Raw genomic sequence first — 15,122 nt, 5'->3', positions numbered from 1 at the left:
AGTACTTCTTTTCTCTGGTCTTGTTGTAATGTCTGGATAAACTTTACTTGAAATGAAATTCTCAGAGCGATTGAAAGCCTTCTTATGTATCTTGATGCCTTTTCAATGTGATCTGCAGATATTAGTTTCTTCCACTCATTGTATTCTTCATCACGCATGTATTTCAATATTTGAATTATTCCAGCATGCTTATAACCACTACAAATATTGTTTATTTTAGACTTCTTAAGATGTAGAATAGGATACTCAGGAATAAAAATTTTGTATTTTGAAGACATTGACATTAGCTTAAGCAAATTAGCTCCAATTTTATTATCAGCACCAAACAGAATCCTGTACGACTTGGCTGCATTAGTGCCGACTTTATCAGTTTTAATTAGTATGTCATCCAATACTTCCTTAAGTTTTACTATATCATCATCTCTTCCTGTGGCAGGAGGTGGATGTCTTGTAAGTAATGTAGGTGGGTTGTATTTTTTAAATCCAAAGCTACCTGCAATTCTGTCATAGGATATATCAGGTTTATCTGTAATCAATGAATTGTTATTTGTTGAATTTTGATCAAAATCAGTTGCCATTACATTGGTGCTAATGGCTGCAATTTCATTCAATAATTGGTCATCTGTGAGTTCTGTAATGTGTTGTTCTTGTATCTGCAAGTCTAAGTCTGAGTTTTCTTGGATTGGTGTCAAATCAACTGAATCGTCCAGTGGGGTGAAAAACTGTTCCAAATCTTCGTAGTCTTCATCTGGAATGTTTGATAACTCAAGCTCGTTCAGAATGTCTTCCAAGTTTTCTTCTTTGTCATAATCTGATGAGTTTGATTCAGGCTCTTCATAGTCTAAATCAATAGTGTTGTCACTTTCCTCGCCAGAGAGTTCCATCTCAATGTCTTCTTCAATTTCATCGGGAGACTGAAATAAATAGGTAAATATTTAAATGAAATAATGGATAATTCATGGGACACAAATGATGCCCCCACCTGCATATAACATTATAAAGGATCATTACTTAAAACAGTAGAAGTAACAAAACTCATGCACCTTTCGATTTAATCTGTGTTTTGTTGGAATGAGCATGAAGTTTCATAACATTTGGTTGAGCCAAACTTAAAAGATCCCAATTGAAGTATTATTTATCATAACTCATCTGTGAATGAATCTTGTGAGAGTCCCTTTCAAATTAACCGTCTGTGTAGTTCTATCACCTGAAATGTGACTGTATATTCATTCCTTTGTTAAAAGTGTTATCCAATATCGGTTGATTTTGAATCTGTGTTTATACAAAAAACCCAATCACCTTTGGAATCTTTGCAATGAAAGGTTGCTGTCGTTTGTGTGTAACAGACTGTAGGTATACTATTACTGTAAGTCTTATTTGTACATTTGTGTGTATCCATATTCCACATTTTGTTTGTAAGCTTGAAAAATGTGAGGTAGTTTTGATTAATGATCAAAGGAACAAATACATAATGATTAACACAAGTATACCTTTCTTCCAATATTATCATCCATATGATCCTCAATGTCAAGTGTAGCAAATGAGTCTTCAAGAGCTATATCTGAATTTTGTGTTGAGTCCTCTTGACCACAGACTAATAGGTGCTTGTTTTCTGATAATAACAAAAGATAGTTTGGTAATATGCCAAATAAGGATTAAACAAAATAACTGATATTTTTTCTTCCACTTAACAATCAGTACTTTTTTTTAATAATAATTGTTCCTGTGTTTATATATGATATTTATTACAATCCATCTCAATATTTAATAAATTTCATTAAAGTACATATATTTTCTAGAAGAAGCCATTTATGTTATTAGATATTGTTTTAAATATGCAAAGATAATCTGCATAAAAGAAGTTATCGGACTGGCAATCATCCCACATATTCTTTTTTTAAGTTATATTCGATGAACAATTAGTCTTTTTAAGAAAATCGCCTGTGTAAAAGCCCTATAGATAAACATACCATTCTTAATATTTCTCCACAGATCATCTAATCCCCATGTCATCATTGATCGAAACTGATTCATACATGTTTCTTCTTCTGTCGATAAGGATAAAAGACTAGTATGCACATCTTCTTTGTGGAGATTAGTTTCTTGCCTACATTTGCAATCATCAGACTGGTCACATTGATGATTAGTATGCCATGTCTGTTGAACATCTATATGGTCTTTTGGAACACCACGTAGAGTAATTGGTAATGTACATATTTGCATGGAGCGAGATTCACCAGGATTTGGATCTGTATGGTATTTAAGTCTGACTAAGTTATCCATCATTAAAACTAACAGGCATTGGCGAAGACTTACATTATTTGTAACGTAGCCGGCCACAGTGTTGTATTCTAACTAGTATCTTCTCACGTAAGTATTGAAATAACACATCTCCAAAGACGCTTTCTCTTTAATTCTCTTTTCTGCTGCATTTAAGCTGAGTGTGGCACCAGAACTTGAAGCAATAGAAAATGCAGTGCCAATAGATTGATAGTTCATTGACAGTTCTTGGGTATTGAGCTCTTGAAGAATACCACAGTAGTTTCTGTTGAAAACATTTAATAATGTATCATATATGCCATAGAGCTTCTTTAGCTTTGATGTTATAAGAGTCTCTAGTTCGTTTGAACGATTAAGACTGTTCTGATTTAAAAATGTTTCAAGCAAAATTTGAACATCTAAAGGTACATCCATTGTCCATTCTTGTATAATATTAAATGATTTCCAATGTAGTGGTTTAATCATTTGGTTCTGAAAGCATCTGTCACATTTTCCTTCTTCCTCTGTACTTTCAACTTCTTGATCATCTTCGAGAATATGTTCTGTTATAATATTTTCATCAAGTTTGTTCAACATATACAGGTCTCTGATTTCAAATCTGGACATATCAGTGCCTTCTGAGATCGGTGTTAAGGTATTTGGCATCAAGAAAACAATAGAGTGCATGAGTAGATTATGTCTGTTCATTAGATGAAATTTAAATGTACTTATTACATCTGCCATTTGGAAAAGTCTTTCTGATTTAACTTCTGCAAATATATGAATTTTCATTCGATGCGTGCATGATGAAACACAATCAAAAAGAAGAACATTCTCTACATCTTCAGAAGCTGCAGTGCAAAGTTCGTTTTCTATTCTAGCTGCGATATGAATTTTACTGGCATATAAAAGTATTTTTTCATCTGTTTCTGCAATATGTTTTCTTTCATTGCGATATTTGTTGATATTGTTTGATGACTCTTTGATGGACTTTGCCACAACAGCTACATTATCAACTTGCCTAAGAAACTGCCATTTAAGGTCCAATTGTTGATCATAATCTTTAAATTCAGCTTCCTGGTTTGATTTAGAGAAATGATATTCAAAAAAGCATATTTTCTGCCATTCGTTGTCTGTAAATTGACCTTTATAGTTTTGAAATAAACAGGGTGTACAGTAATTATCTATACTCTGGTCCTTTTTTGAGATGTTGTCAATTGCAGGAAGTCTGAATTGTTTGGTTGCTATATTTTTATACAGTTCCTCAACACTGTAAACTTGTATTGAATGCTGTTGCTTTTTTGGTCTAGAATGCATAGCTGCTTCTATTTGATGAACTATGTGTAAGCATATTTTCAGCTGGTCACAGTGATGAAAGATATAGCGAATGAAGGTACTTAGATTTACATATATTTCACTGTCAGTCTCTCTTATGCTGTTTTTATACGATTTCATTTCCCGTAACAAGTTGTGCCTTTTAATTTCTTTGATGGAATCCGTTTCAAGATGATGCTTCCTTAGAAAATCTACTATGGCTTGAAACCTTATCCATTTGTTGCTGTCATCTTCAAACTGTATGCACGGAAAACATTTTAACAAAGGCACATTTTCAAACATCTTTGTCTCTATGTATTTGTGTTACCTAAAAATTGCCGATATATATAATCTTAAAAATTAAATTGGATTAAGTCGAAGCAGGTTTTAAATTTGTACATTATGATTGAATTGAATTTACTGATACCATTTTTCTGAAGATGCTTTGGTAAGAGTTTTATTTCAGTTCCCTGTTGAAGTCCTCACTGGGACTTTGAGATAAAGAACAGCAATACAATCGCTGTTCCTTTTATTATGTGAATTCTGCTGTGCATGTACTGATTTATTACTAGTATCATTGATGGATACCCCATTCCAATCTATAGTTGGTGACATCTACATCATTTGGATTCTGATATATTGTTTTTTTATTGCAATCACAGCGGAGAATATTACAATGTAATAATAGGTATGATTGATGTATATTACGTATTCAAGCAGTAACAGTTAATATTTGTATGGCATACCTGAGTATTTGGATATTGTATATGTTTTATAGCGTAACATTTGTTAGTATGTTTTCAAAAGTTCTTTTTTAATCATACTAGGTTTAAAAAGGGGGAGGGGTTTACTGTTGAATGAAGTATTTTAACAAAACTAATAATCAACAAGTATTTTCCCTGTTTATATATAAATCAAATATCTAGAATAAAAATCTCCCTCATTCTAGATCTAATTAATACCTCTACATGTTTTTATTGTTTTGGTAGTGCTTTAATTATTAAAACATGTTAATATCGTTCTTCAATCTTGTCTTTGTGGAAAATCTCATCTTATTCATATCTTTACCCACCAGAAAAAAAATAGGTTTACAGGCGTTGTCAGTTTATTTTCGATTTATGAGTTTGACTGTCCATCTGGTATCGTTCGTCCCTCTTTCACATGTACAAGTATTATTGCATTATTTTTTTTCTTTCATTTTCACTGATCAATAGGCAATGGAAACATGTAATGTTCAAGGTATACAGATGTACATTTGTATATATATTAAAAAAATCTTCAAAATAGAACAAATGCTTATGTATTGATATAAATAATTTTCAATCAGAATACTCACAAATATAAATGTTTTTTTTTTCTTTTTTCTTTTCTTCATTTTTACATCTTCCACTTCCTGTTTCTATATGTATCTAATTGTTTACATCTGACTCATGTATACATAAATGTGTATGACCAGAAACTATGTTTTCATACTATTTGGCTTATCATGTAATTTAAATGATAAAGATAATTGAAGCTGTCAATGTTGTATGTCAAATCCCCTAATTGAGAAACATTATACTACATGAAACAACGCTCGAGCTGAGCGACAAACTTGAGGCTGTGTGTTAGAGTGAATACTGTGCAATTGAAAATACTTGCTATTGCACAATACTGTGCAATTGAAGATTTCTTGTTATTGCTGAGTACTGTGCAATTGAAAATTTCTTGCTATTGCACAACACTTAATATAATAATTTTAGATCCTGATTTGGACCAACTTGAAAACTGGGCCCATAATCAAAAATCTAAGTACATGTTTGGATTCAGCATATCAAAGAACCCCAAGAATTCAATTTTTGTTAAAATCAAACTAAGTTTAATTTTAGACCCTTTGGACTTTAATGTAGACCAATTTGAAAACAGGACCAAAAATCAAGAATCTACATACACAGTAAGATTTGGCATGTCAAAGAACACCATTTATTAAATTTTTTTGGACCCTTGTTTGGACCAACTTGAAAACTGGGCCAATAATCATAAATCTAAGTTCATTTTTAGATTCAGCATATCAAAGAACCCCAAGGAGTCAATTTTAGTCAAAATCAAACTAAGTTTAATTTTGCAAAATCAAACTAAGTTTAATTTTGGAGCCTTTGGACATTAATGTAGACCAATTTGAAAACGAGACAAACAATTAAGAATCTACAAACACAGTTAGATTCGGCATATTAAAGAACCCCAATTATTCAATTTTTGATGAAATCAAACAAAGTTTAAATTTGGACCCTTTGGGCCCCTTATGCCTAAACTGTAAGGACCAAAACTCTGAAAATCAATACCAACCTTCCTTTTATGGTCACAAACCTTGTGTTTAAATTTCATAGATTTCTATCTACTTATACTAAAGTTATGGTATGAAAACCAAAAAACAAATGCTAATTTGGACCCCCTTTTGGCCCCTAATTCCTAAACTGTAAGGACCAAAACTCCCAAAATCAATACCAATCTTTCTTTTATGGTCATACTACTTCTGATAAAATTTCATAGATTTCCATTCACGAATACTAAAGTTGTGGTGCAAAAAAGTTGATTCAACTACTATTCTATACAAAGAAAGATAACTCCAATTGATTTCTATTTACATAAAAACCAAGAAAAATGCTTATTTGAACCCCTTTTTGGCCCCTTATTTCTAAACTGTTAGAACAAAAAGTCCCTAAATCAATCCCAACCCTACTTTTGTGGTTATAAACCTTGTGTCAAAATTTCATAGATTTCTATTTACTTAAACTAAAGTTACTGTGTGAAAAAAAAGAATACGCTTATTTTGGCCCTTTTTGGCCCCTAATTCCTAAAATGTTGGGATCAAAACTCCCAAAATCAATCCCAGCCTTCCTTTTGTGGTCATACTACTTCTGATTAAATTTCATAGATTTCCATTCACTAATACTAAAGTTGTGGTGCAAAAAAGTTGATTCAACTACTATTCTATACAAAGAAAAATAACTCCAATTGATTTCTATTTACATAAAAACCAAGAAAAATGCTTATTTGAACCCCTTTTTGGCCCCTTATTTCTAAACTGTTAGAACAAAAGTCCCTAAATCAATCCCAACCCTACTTTTGTGGTTATAAACCTTGTGTCAAAATTTCATAGATTTCTATTCACTTAAACTAAAGTTACTGTGTGAAAAAAAAGAATATGCTTATTTGGGCCCTTTTTGGCCCCTAATTCCTAAAATGTTGGGATAAAAACTCCCAAAATCAATCCCAACTATCCTTTTGTGGTCATAAACCTTGTGTTAAAATTTCATAGATTTCTATTCCCTTTTACTAAAGTTAGAGTGCGAAAACTAAAAGTATTCGGACGACGACGACGACGCCAACGTGATAGCAATATACGACGAAAATTTTTCAAATTTTGCGGTCGTATAATAGGTGTTAAATCATAACAAATAGTATTAAATACCCCAATAATGGTTGAGATTTAGTTTGGTTTAATTGGGCCCAGTAGTTAAATTAAAAGCAGGTCATCCAAGTGTAGTCTTACAATAGTAACTGAAGCCCCTTTATCATTATTTAAATAAGTGTTCAAGTTGTGACCATTTGAAATTGTTTTTAAACAATTTTCTCATAGACTTCTATGTAGTAAACCCCTATGTTCTATTTTCAGTCATATCGGCCATGTTGGTTGGATGGCAGGGTCATTGGATACATTTTTCAATCACAATACCCTACTTAAAATTGTGAGATCTGTACCTGATGAACTTTTCTACCCCATGTCATGTTTGCTCTAAATGCTTTAGAGATATATGAGCAAAATACTGCATTTTAACCCCACTTTCTATTTTTATCCATGTCGGCATGGTTGCAGACAGGGTTGTGTTTGGTTTTAATTTGTCTCAGTACTTTCAGAGGAGAAGATTTTTTAATAAGATTACAAAAAAATAGAACTAGGTGCTCTGCAGGGTGCAGTTTTATACGACAGCAGAAGTCCAACCCTCAACAGTTGGGGCAAGTATGGACAAAACATTCAAGCTTGATAAAGCTCTGAATTTGGATTGTGATAAAATTTTTGACAAATAAATATGAGTTTCTGACACAAAACAAATGTCAAGATCTTACAAATCTATTGCGCAATAAAGTGCAATTACATATTTCTTCTTTTAAGTACAGCTCTTTGTAAGAACCAAGCAGTGTGCCATATACATGTGATACATGGGGTTTTCAGATTTTATCTATAATTGGCCTAGTAGAAGCAATAAATGAAAAATGCTCAAAAAAAAATTTTGAGTAGGAAAATATGAGTGGTTGCGGACACACAATTTTTTGGTTGTTTAGCGTTGTAAAATCTTTCAAAAATCAGCTAAATCACCACATTTCAGAGCCTGATTATGAATAGAATAATGCATTTTTCATTAATTTTCATATGTAACATTAATAGAACTTGGTTTAAGCTTCATTTTAGTGAAGATTGCATGTCAACCAAATTTGTAATTTTTTTCTAAAATTTTGTGAAAAAATGCATATTTTCAACTTTTCTGAAATTGGGATTTTTGCTGAATTACAACATTTTCTCTGGTATTTTTCAGAAAAGTGCAAATGTGTACAGAATAGTTAGCACTGTAGTTATGAAGTTTGGATACTACTCTACCAAATTTAATAGAAAAATGTGTGGGATTTTTTTAGTTTTATCACCATAGCAACCGAACTTTTCCTTGGAAACGGAGTTTTCATTTGCAGAATATTGCAGTTTAAGAGTTTAAATGTCCTGAATTTTTTTATAACCGATAAGATAAATACATTAAAGCTAACTCAAACTTTAAACTACAATCGTTAAGTGTTGTTGACTTCAATTACCACTGAAGGACATATTATCCATAGCAACATCCACTAAAAAACTGCATAAATAGAAATTTATGTAAAAAAGTATATAAATAAAGGGTTCAAATTGGAATATGACTTCATTCTTTGCTTCACTCACAGTCTTGTCTGGGATTTTTTTTCAGATTATTCAATAAATGTAATATGTCATGAAACATAAGGGGGGGGGAGGGGGGCTTGGAAAAAGGGGGGAGGGGGGTCAGTTGATTTTTTTAAATGTTGCATACAAGTAGATACTTGAAAAGATAATTGCGTTTGTCGTCCGAAGAAACATTGGTTTTCGCACTTTAACTTTAGTGTAAGTGTATAGAAATCTATGAAATTTAAACACAGTTATTTGCCACAAAAAGAAGGTTGAGATTGATTTTGAGAGTTTTGGTCCCTATAGTTTAGGAATAAGGGGCCAAAAAGGGTCCATTTAGACATTTTTCTTGGTTTCTACACAATAACTTCAGTATAAGTAAATAGAAATCTATAAAATTCAAACACAATGTTTAACAGCACAAAAGAAAGGATGGGATTAATTTCGGGAGTTTTGTTACCAAAAGTTTAGGAATTAGGGACCAAAAAGGGACCAATTAAGCATTTTTCTTGGTTTTCGCACCATAATTTTAGTGTCAGTAAATAGAAATCTATGAAATTTTAACACAAGGTTTATGACGATAAATAAAGGTTAGGAATGATTTTGGGAGTTTTGGTCCCAACAGTTTAGTAATTAGGGACCAAAAGGGTCAAAACTCCCAAAATTTTATTTGATTTCACCAAAAATTTAATAATTTGGGTTCTTTAATATGCCAAATCTTAACTGTGAATGTAGATTCTTAATTTTTGGTCCCGTTTTCAAATTTGTCTACATTAAGGTCCAAAGGGGCCAAAATTAAACTTAGTTTGATTTAAACAAAAAATGAATTCTTGGGGGTTCTTTGATATGCTGAATCTAACCATGCATTTAGATTTTGGATATTGGACCATAATAGGTAAATGTCCAATTTTTAAGTTTTTAAGTTCCAGTTCTTGGACCACATTCATTCTGTGTCAGAAAACTATGTTGTGTCAACTATTTAATCGCAATCCAAATTCAGAGCTGTATCAAGCTTAAATGTTGTGTCCATATTTGCCCAAACTGTTCAGGGTTCGAACTGTGTGGACGTATAAAGCTGTGCCCTGTGGAGCATCTGGTTTAAGGTTGACAGATGATGAACTTCATGGGATTGCAATAGCCGGGTCAACCTGGCTTATGGAAAGGCAAGATATATATGGCCCTAACAAATGTAAGCAAAATTCGTAATTTTTTTATGGCACACATCCGTCTGAGATGTTATTCCACCAGCATAAATCACAAAATTGATCCGTAACATAATATTAAAAAACCAAAAAAAGAATCATTTGGTCAAAGCATTTCTAAACTGAAACTGAAGTGTGATGGACGGTTGGATATAGACGGACAGGCAAATTGAACACATTTTAAGTTGGTGATTTTAAAAATAATAATAGGCAATGGGTGATAGCTAATATCGAAAGTCCAGTATAATGGAATCCTTTTAATATATACATGTAGCTATTAACATAGCATTAATAACTGCTTTGTTGTACTACTATCCCGCAATTGAAATTCAGGATCACCGAAATAGACAAATAGAATACATAGACAAATAGAATACATCTGCTAAGTTGGAATTGAGCTACACTTCTTATTCTTCTGAAATCCCCCTCCTCTTAAGAAAGTAAATCGGTAAATAGAGGTAATAATTTTTTAGGATGAATCTTCAAAAAAAATATTTTGCTATTCTCAACGTTTTATTTAACCTTTTAAAGTTGTAGTAGGTTTAACCCATGTTCGTCGGTACATTAGTTGTCACAAATTTGGTTTCTATTTTATAATTTTTGTTTGCCTCAATCAAATCTTATGAAACATGTATACACAGAGATCAAGTTCGAATTTTATTGGTGTCACTGTTAACTGTATAATTTGCCTTATATGGCCTGGTTAACTTAAGAAATTTCTAAAAGTTACCATTTGATCTTAGGAGAAACTTTCTGGAGCCCTCTTTTCGTCATACATACAGTACTATATTTTCGACTTTCATGTAGATTTTTTTTTTATCTTTTCGGAATAATGACATGTAACGGTCTCATTAACAATTATACCACACCTTCTTTTTTAAATTAACAGAAAAGATAAAAAAAAAAATCTACATGAAAGTCGAAAAATATAGCAGTGTTTGTATGACGAAAAGAGGGCTCCAGAAAGGTACTCCTAAAATCAAACGGTAACTTTTAAAAAATTTTTTAGTAAACCAGGTCATATAGGCTACATGCTATTATTCCGACAGTCAATTGGTCCGACAGCACATTAGTCCGACAGCCAATTAGTCTGACAACCCATTAGTACAACAACCCAATAGTCCGACAATCCATTGCTCCGACAGCCCAATACTCATACAATCGTACAATATAAAATTATAGTTTTCCAACCACTCGCTCAACATTGGAAGGGAAGTGACGACGCCCCTAAAAGCACAAATGACGGTGATAAAGGCGGGTATAATTGACGAGTTTTTTCCGGATGAACTCGAAAGTGGTCTATTCATTTGATGTGTTCAAGCTGCCATTTGATCAGATAACTTCTGGTTTGAATTTTCCTCTGAGTTCAATATTGATTTTACTTTTTAAACCATACTAAACCCTCTATTTTCAAAATGCCTGTGCAGTTTTTCTAAATTTTAATGGTCATACCAGGCTGTTATTTAAATTTGAGCTGGCATTATACAGCTTGGTACATTATTTAGTTTTAAATTAAGAATGGAAATGGAGAATATGTCAAAAATATAATCCCACCATAGAGCAGAAAACAGCCGAAGGCCATCAAAAGGTCAACACAGCCAGAATATCCCCCACCCTTAGGCATGCTTCAGATGGCTCTGAACAAAAATGTGTACTAGTTCAGTGAAAATGGACATGTTACTATAATCTCAAAAACATATAAATGAGCTAAAACAAGCATTCTGTGAGTATTGCATGGCAATACAGTCCCATACCGATTAAAAATTCATAATATTAGAACTAAGTTCTAAATTGATCTATACCTGGTCATGGTGTAAACTATATAACAAATATCAGTCAATATCTTCAAGCATAACACCAATAAGATGTTGAAAACTGATTATTTAAGTGAATTATTCACAAATTCATTAGACTGGGGCAAAATTTGAACTTTATCTGTAACTGGTCATGATAAAACTATACACCAATTTTAAAATCAATATCTTCAAGAATGACTAAAACATTAGCCAGAAAACTGATTATTTTATTGACTTTTGAGTCCAAGGACCATAACTCTGCACAAAATAATCAGACCGGAACACAATTGAGCTTGATCTGTAACTTTTTATTATAAAATAATCCACCAAATATAAAATCAATATCTTTAAGCATGGAAAAAAAAGTGTGGAAAACTTTCATCAGATTTTACAAACAGTTTGCTGTCGCATGTAAAAGAGACAATAATAACTATAACAACTTTGGCAATATATTATTTCTGATTCTGACAACATGTACTGCCAATTCTGTTGAAGAGTTGAATATCTAAACTGTCAGTGAACCAAAGCTTCCCTGTCCCTGATATTTAAGGTACTGCTAACAAACATATAAATATGAAAATTGATAAAAATGCATATTTTTATTCTGGGTACTCAGAATGAGTATGTTAAGTCATTGCTTACAATCAGTCATTTTGACAGTATGGAATAAGGCACATTTATTCTAAATAATGATAAGCAGATTTAGCTGGTTTGGGGATTTAACTTTGTACCGTGCAACACCAGGTCACACATAGTTCTCCCCACTTATCCAAAGAATCCAGAGTTTAAGGTACAAGGTGCCACACCATGATATCATAATAGGTCATAGTGGTACATGTGATTTCAATTTTTCAGTCCCATGTGAAGTCAGAAGCTACAGATGTCATGTCACATGACTTTGTGTATATCTGTGAAGTTTGTGTTGACTAGGACACAGGTGGGATAGAAGTTTATTATTGTTACAGTACTATAGGTAACACTACATGTAATTAAATGTAGAATTGCCATACATTACCCTATGCACCTCAGATTTTAAATCCCTACAAGAATGGAAAACAATTTTGGGATGTATGTACGTAAGCACCAACGGAAAAAGGTTAAGCCTAATGCTCACTCTGATAAAGCAGAGCATAAATATTTAAATATAGAAGACTTACCTATTACTTTTGGTTACTGTTTTTTTAGATCCACCTTTACATAATTCTACATTTTTGATTTCACCAAAACTTTCTACAGATATCTATAACATATTAAATAATTGATTGTTGTTTTTTTCACATATATTAAGACAGACTCAATTTAAGTATAATTCAACAAGTAAGAGGTTAAACTAGCTACAAAACCAATTTTTGCAATAACAACATTTATTGTTCTCCCATAATTTTTTATGTAGGAATAGCCATTTTCTTCTCGAATTTTTCTGTACCAAGTCAGAAATATGATACATGTTTTTCACTTGTGCCATTGATTAATAGCGCTTGATTTAGTTTGTTTTTATGGACTTCTCCTTTTTTGAATTTGCCTTGTTATACTTTTTAAGTCGGTTCAGAATAATCATAGGTATTTTATTTATATTTTTTAAAGTTTTATATTACAGAAATGTGTATTCTAATATAATTGCAATTTTGCTTGTTCTAGCGATTGTTTGTAGTTACACTTACATCCCAGGTTACATAATTTTACTTTTAAATAAACCTTTATTGACCTTTCATCATTTATGAATTAATGGCCCAAAGAGGCGGACCCATATAGGGTTGTGAACGGTGTGCATGTGACACCTATAAGAGCAATATCGGTGCACAGTCGAGTTTCATTTATATTTTGATCAAATGTACCTATTATATAAACCAGATGCTCTGCAGGGCGCAGCTTTATACGACTGCAGAGGTCGAACCCTGAACAGTTGGGGCAAGTATGGACACAATATTCAAGCTTGATACAGCTCTGAATTTGGATTGTGATTAAATAGTTGACACAGCAAAGGCTTCTGACACAGAATAAATGTGGTCTAATGAACTTTAAAAAAATCTTTTTAATTTCTGAAATCTGAAATGAGAAAAATTTTTAAACCCCACCCCTCACTATTTTTTTCACCTCTCCCAATCCCTTATTCCAAAAATATTCTCAATTCAAATTTTTAATTAAGTTGGCAACAATAACTACTCATTTAAAAACACCATAAAGTATCAAAATATAAAATAACTTACAGTCATGGTTAAAATTATTATTAATTAACAGTAACTTCTAAAAATAAATTTACAGCTAAACATCTAAAGACAATTATCATTTCCTTTAACATAAATTTCAAACAGTGTAAGGTAATCAATTAAGTTATCTAACAAATTTATAACAGTATTCTTTTAATTTTAATTTTAATTTGATTACCTCCCTTACACTGCTTTTAAATTGTCTAAATTGTCCTTTTACCAGAAGAACCCTTGTTCCCCCCTTTTTTGCCCCTAATTGCTTAATGATTTGATCAATTACCCCCGTAACCATCCCTTTGTAGGCTGGAAACTTGTGGTATAATGTCAGAGAGATTTATACACTTAAACACAAGTTATTTGCTGAAAACTACAAAAATGCTTATTTGGGCCCTTTTGTGGCCCCTCACTAATTGAAAAACCCCCTCCTTGGAGCAAGAACCCCAAAACTCATTTCCAGTCTTTCCTTTATAGTAAGAAACCTTGTAGTATAATTTCAGAGAGATCCATACACTTAAACACAAGCTATTGTCTGTAAACTATAATTGCTTCTTTTTGGCCCCTTATTCCTAAATGTTTAGGGATATTAACCCCGAACTGACACCAAGCCTTCCCTTTATTATATCGAACCGTGTGGTACAATGTCAGAGAGATCCATACATTTAAACATAACTTATTGTCTTAAAACTAGAAAAATGCTTGTTTTTTTCCCTTTTTGGCCCTGAATTCCTAGACTGTTTGCCCCATAACCCTTAAAATAAATCCCAACCTTCTACTAAATGGTATGCACATTGTGTTACAATTTCAGAGTAATTGAAATATTTATACACAACTTATTGTCCTGAAACTAGATAAATATATGTTTTGGGCCCCTAATTTATAAACCTTTGGACCATAACCCCCAAAATCAATCACAACCTTCCTTTTGTGGTTATAAACATTGTGTTGAAATTTTATCGATTTCTATTTACTTATACTAATTGGTTATTATGATACCAATATACGACCCCCAAATTTTTTTAAGGTCATATAAAAGAAGGTCTGGTATTATTGCCAATGAGACAACTCTTCACAAGAGACAATACATTGATTCCCCCAGCACAGATTGATACAACCACAGAGGTGCAGCCCTGAGCAGTTGGGGCAAAAATGGACACAATATTAGTGCTTGATACGGGTCTGAATTTGGATTGTAATTAAATATTTGACACATATTAGGTTTCTGACACAGAATAACTGTAGTCGGAGAATTTAGGATTGGTAATACGATTTGAATTTATATTCAATATTTTTCTTTTGTGTTATATACACTATGCTGTTGCGATTGCCCCCCCCCAAAAAAGAAAAAAATTATTTGAAGAAATTTTCTTTTTTTGAATCCTCAAATCTGTATTGAGAA

The 15,122-nt window shown here is 32.3% G+C and overlaps 1 protein-coding gene across 7 annotated transcripts in view; it reads right to left on the bottom strand.

Annotated features, from left to right (window-relative positions):
* The window catches only part of LOC134724971 (probable E3 ubiquitin-protein ligase HERC4), a 303,456-nt gene that overhangs the window by 23,456 nt on the left and 264,878 nt on the right, over positions 1 to 15,122 (bottom strand). For all 7 annotated transcript variants that reach the window (XM_063588396.1, XM_063588395.1, XM_063588394.1 and 4 more), the window contains one exon: positions 12,677 to 12,759. In XM_063588396.1, the coding sequence (XP_063444466.1) occupies positions 12,677 to 12,759 (83 nt within the window). The remainder of the gene's footprint in view (positions 1 to 12,676; positions 12,760 to 15,122) is intronic.

The sequence above is a fragment of the Mytilus trossulus genome, chromosome 7, assembly GCF_036588685.1.
Source record: "Mytilus trossulus isolate FHL-02 chromosome 7, PNRI_Mtr1.1.1.hap1, whole genome shotgun sequence".
NCBI lineage: Eukaryota > Metazoa > Mollusca > Bivalvia > Mytilida > Mytilidae > Mytilus > Mytilus trossulus.
The sequence above is the reverse complement of the archived record's forward strand: the minus strand, read 5'-3'. Positions and strand labels throughout refer to the sequence as shown.